The following is a 3,560-nucleotide window of genomic DNA, read 5'->3' as shown; positions in this document are numbered from 1 at the left end:
AAAAGTCTAATGACATAATCCTAACGAACCAAACTTAAACCCTAATTTCTATGTAACCCTAATTTCTAATTTAGATTCACCGTTTTTAACGTGGATTAACAATTATCAAACCGTGGAAGCGAAAGCGGAGGGTTTGATAATCGTTAATCCATCATCCCCAACATCAATTCATAAAGCGATAGCGGAGCTTTGATGTTGGAACAAGTGAATCTAGACAATAATTGCAAGGGCAGCGAAATAGTCTTTGCAATTATTGAGACACAAGTAGTTTCAATCCTTATAAGCATCTTCTAGTAATCAAGTCGCCGAAATAAGCTTGGTTACTAGAGGTAAACTCTCACCGGACTTTCATCGGAAAGGTGAGGGGCTAAAGGGAAACCGGTCTTTAGAAATTAAGGTGTGAACCATGGAATTAGAAGTTAAAGTCTTGTCTAGTGAAAGATTTGTTATTATGATGAACCGATAATCCCAAGACTCTTTTATATTATTGTTATTTACTTTCAGCAATTAAACCCCCTTTTTATAAACTTTTCTCTCTTCTAATAATTCTCTAAAAGCTAATTGAATTCGCAACTCCCTAGCGGAACGATACTCTTCTTTCTACTATTACTTTGATAGGCCGTGCACTTGCGGTTTGGCCCTATCAAATACAGAAGAATGAAACAAGGTATTTTTAAGCCTAATAGATATATAAGACAAACAAACTTGCTTTATTCAACAAATATCAATAAACATTACACCATGTAATTGAGTTTAATTATTTCTGAAATATAAAAATCTGTTACTTGCAAGCACATGAAATGAAAAAGTAAAACATAATAATCTAGGACTGAAAAATAACTTGTGATTTTCAAACATCTCTTAATTGTATGTGTATGTTGATTAAATATAACAATTAACATTATGCAGCTTCCTTGAGTTTCTTTGTGATTGTGGCAATATACATCCCTTGGTGGAATGCTTGTTCCAACTCAAGCTTAGTTGGCTGTCTTGATCCATCACCAGCATATGTTCCTGAACCATATGGACTTCCACCTTTCACTTCTTCCATCTCAAACATTCCAGCACCAAATGTATACCCAATTGGAACAAATAGCATTCCATGATGCACCAATTGAGTAATAGCAGTGAGCCTGGCATAGATTAAATCCAAAATTTCTCAACATAAATATTTCATTCATCCGATCTAATAGATTTAGATTTCATGCACCAACTATCAAATCAAAATAAGACGATTTCAAGTTCTGAATTAGTATTTTTAATCCAGTTTATAAATTTGTAACATGTTCGGTCTAATCTTTTGACCAGATGGTAAAGACCGTGTCGATGCGTCAAATGTGTGATTTAGTATATTTTTTGGTAGATAGTGAAATCGCCAAAATCACAATGACACTGTAATTTTATAAAGCTCTAAAGTGTAGTTTATAACAAAATTTACAATGGTTAGCCGTGGTTATGTAATTCTCACTAACATTCCATACAAAGCACTAGAGAATATGATCGAGTAAAGGCTCTTACGCTGTAGTCTCTTGGCCACCGCCTTGGGAACTGGTGCTGTAGAAGATTCCGGCAGGCTTCCCAGCAAGCTGTTGTGTTTTCCATAGACCTCCAGTTGCATCGAGAAAGGCTTTAAACTGAGCAGCCATCATTCCAAATCTTGTTGGAAATCCAAAGACAAAACCATCACCTTCAGTTAGTTCATTCGGGATAATGATTGGTACATCACTTTTGGGTGGTGCTCTCATCTTACCAAGTACCTCTTCTGGCAATATTTCTGGTACCTGCTCATATACATGTTCAACAAAGCAAATTTTAACTTTCCTTCCCTGATCATATTAGCAAAATAGAATTTAATGGTTTATGTCCTTTCACCACCTTAGTAGAGTGTGAGTCTCGCACTTATTATTAAGTGGAGTGCTAAGGAGTGCCATCAAGACATTGATTAAAGTACTAAAAGTAGAAAGTTTGTATTAAAAAGTTGTGTATTGACTAAAAGAACAACTTCTATTTTCAAGATAAAACTCTATTATTAATAATTTAAGGATCTTGTTAACGAGTGTCCCGAGCACTTTTAAGCATCCTAAATTTAGTAATTATTTTCTTAAAAAGTCAACTATTACAATTTACAACGCATTTAATACACAATTTTTCATTAAAAACTAAGCATTTAAAGTTGTTTAAAGAGTGTTCCGGAGACACTCCGTTAATATTTCCCAAAATTTAAATAATAAAATTTATAAAAAGTTGAAGGTAAAGAGCTGCGCCGCTAATTCTTTCTCGCGCTTAACTTATCCAAAAAAAGAAAAATCCAAAAAATCAGTAAATAAACTTAATGATTACGCATTTATCTGCTGGAGAGGAATGGACCTCTGCTTTGGACTGAATTAGTCTTGGAAACTTTATCTAAAGATATTGAAAAACGATACATGAAACATAAATATACATGCCTGCCATAGTTTGGCCTCAACACCTTCTACTGAATCTGCCCCTTTCTTTATTTCTTCTGCTAGTCTTTCTACATGTCCATACATTGAATAGTACCTGCCATAATAATATTGAAATTTTTAAGAGACTTGTATAGGAAGCATAAGCTGATTTGTGTTTGTCTATTATAGTGATAATTTTTTTTATTCTTCTCTCTCTCATTTACCACAATATTTAAGACAATAATTGTTAAATAAATATTAAAATAAAAATAATTTTTTAATTTAAAAAATTAATTTTCTCTAAAATAATACGGTAACAAACTGACTTTCCAAATGTTCCATTTAGGGATTAAAAATGCTAATAAAATTAAGTAAGGACTAAACTTACAAGGTCGCAATTTTGTAGGGACCAAAAACATAATTAACCCAAAAAAAAAAGATTTACATGCAGAAATTCAAATACTATGTTGATAATGTTGACAAAGCTCAAGAAAAGAAAATAATGTTGACAGAAAAGATATAAAATTGCATACACAATATAAACTTTGACAGCCATTGATGATCTTGTATAAGTATCTATGTGTTTCTTTCTATGCTTAATTTATAACGAACACTTGAGTTACGTTTTGGAATGCAAAATAGACGAGAGAGCAAGCCATATTTATATTCGAATTATAAGATGTACTACTCCCTCCGTCTCACAATAATTGTCTCTTTACCATTTTTCTTTTTCTCAAAATAATTGTCACTTTAGAATACCAATGCGGCATTTATTATTTTTTTCCATTATTATACCCTTATTTATTGAATTTCATCCAACTTAACTACTCCATTAACTACAATTAATAAGGGTGTTTTAGTAAATGATACTAATTTTACCATCAAAATTAACACAATTAATCATTTCCTTAATACCCGTGCATAAACCTTAAACGACTATTATTTAGAGACGGAGGGAGTAATAAGGTGGCTCTGACTTTCAAATTTGTTAGCTATGTTTCTTTATTTTGATTCTCAATATGGGAGAGACCGTACCGTCTAATCTATTGCCGCCAAGAATCATTAATGATGACAGGGTGGCGTCACGCTTACACTTGAACAGATTTCAAAAATGTTCTATAGCTGTCTAAAATC

The 3,560-nt window shown here is 32.6% G+C and overlaps 1 protein-coding gene across 1 annotated transcript; it reads right to left on the bottom strand.

The window, feature by feature from the left end:
• Nucleotides 1-689: 689 nt before the first annotated feature.
• LOC146899444 (NAD(P)H dehydrogenase (quinone) FQR1-like) lies at nt 690-3,107 on the bottom strand. Its single transcript, XM_085739283.1, has 4 exons — nt 2,960-3,107; nt 2,448-2,541; nt 1,519-1,781; nt 690-1,133 (listed from the first exon to the last, which is right to left on the bottom strand). The coding sequence occupies exons 1-4, from the start codon at nt 2,980-2,982 to the stop codon at nt 902-904; spliced, it is 612 nt and encodes a 203-aa protein (XP_085595409.1). The 5' UTR covers nt 2,983-3,107; the 3' UTR covers nt 690-901.
• Nucleotides 3,108-3,560: the final 453 nt, after the last annotated feature.

The sequence above is a fragment of the Medicago sativa genome, chromosome 8 (genome assembly GCF_051527215.1).
Source record: "Medicago sativa cultivar Bolivia chromosome 8, Bolivia_mono, whole genome shotgun sequence".
In the NCBI taxonomy this organism is placed as follows: domain Eukaryota; kingdom Viridiplantae; phylum Streptophyta; class Magnoliopsida; order Fabales; family Fabaceae; genus Medicago; species Medicago sativa.
This window is presented reverse-complemented; position numbering and strand designations above follow the sequence as displayed.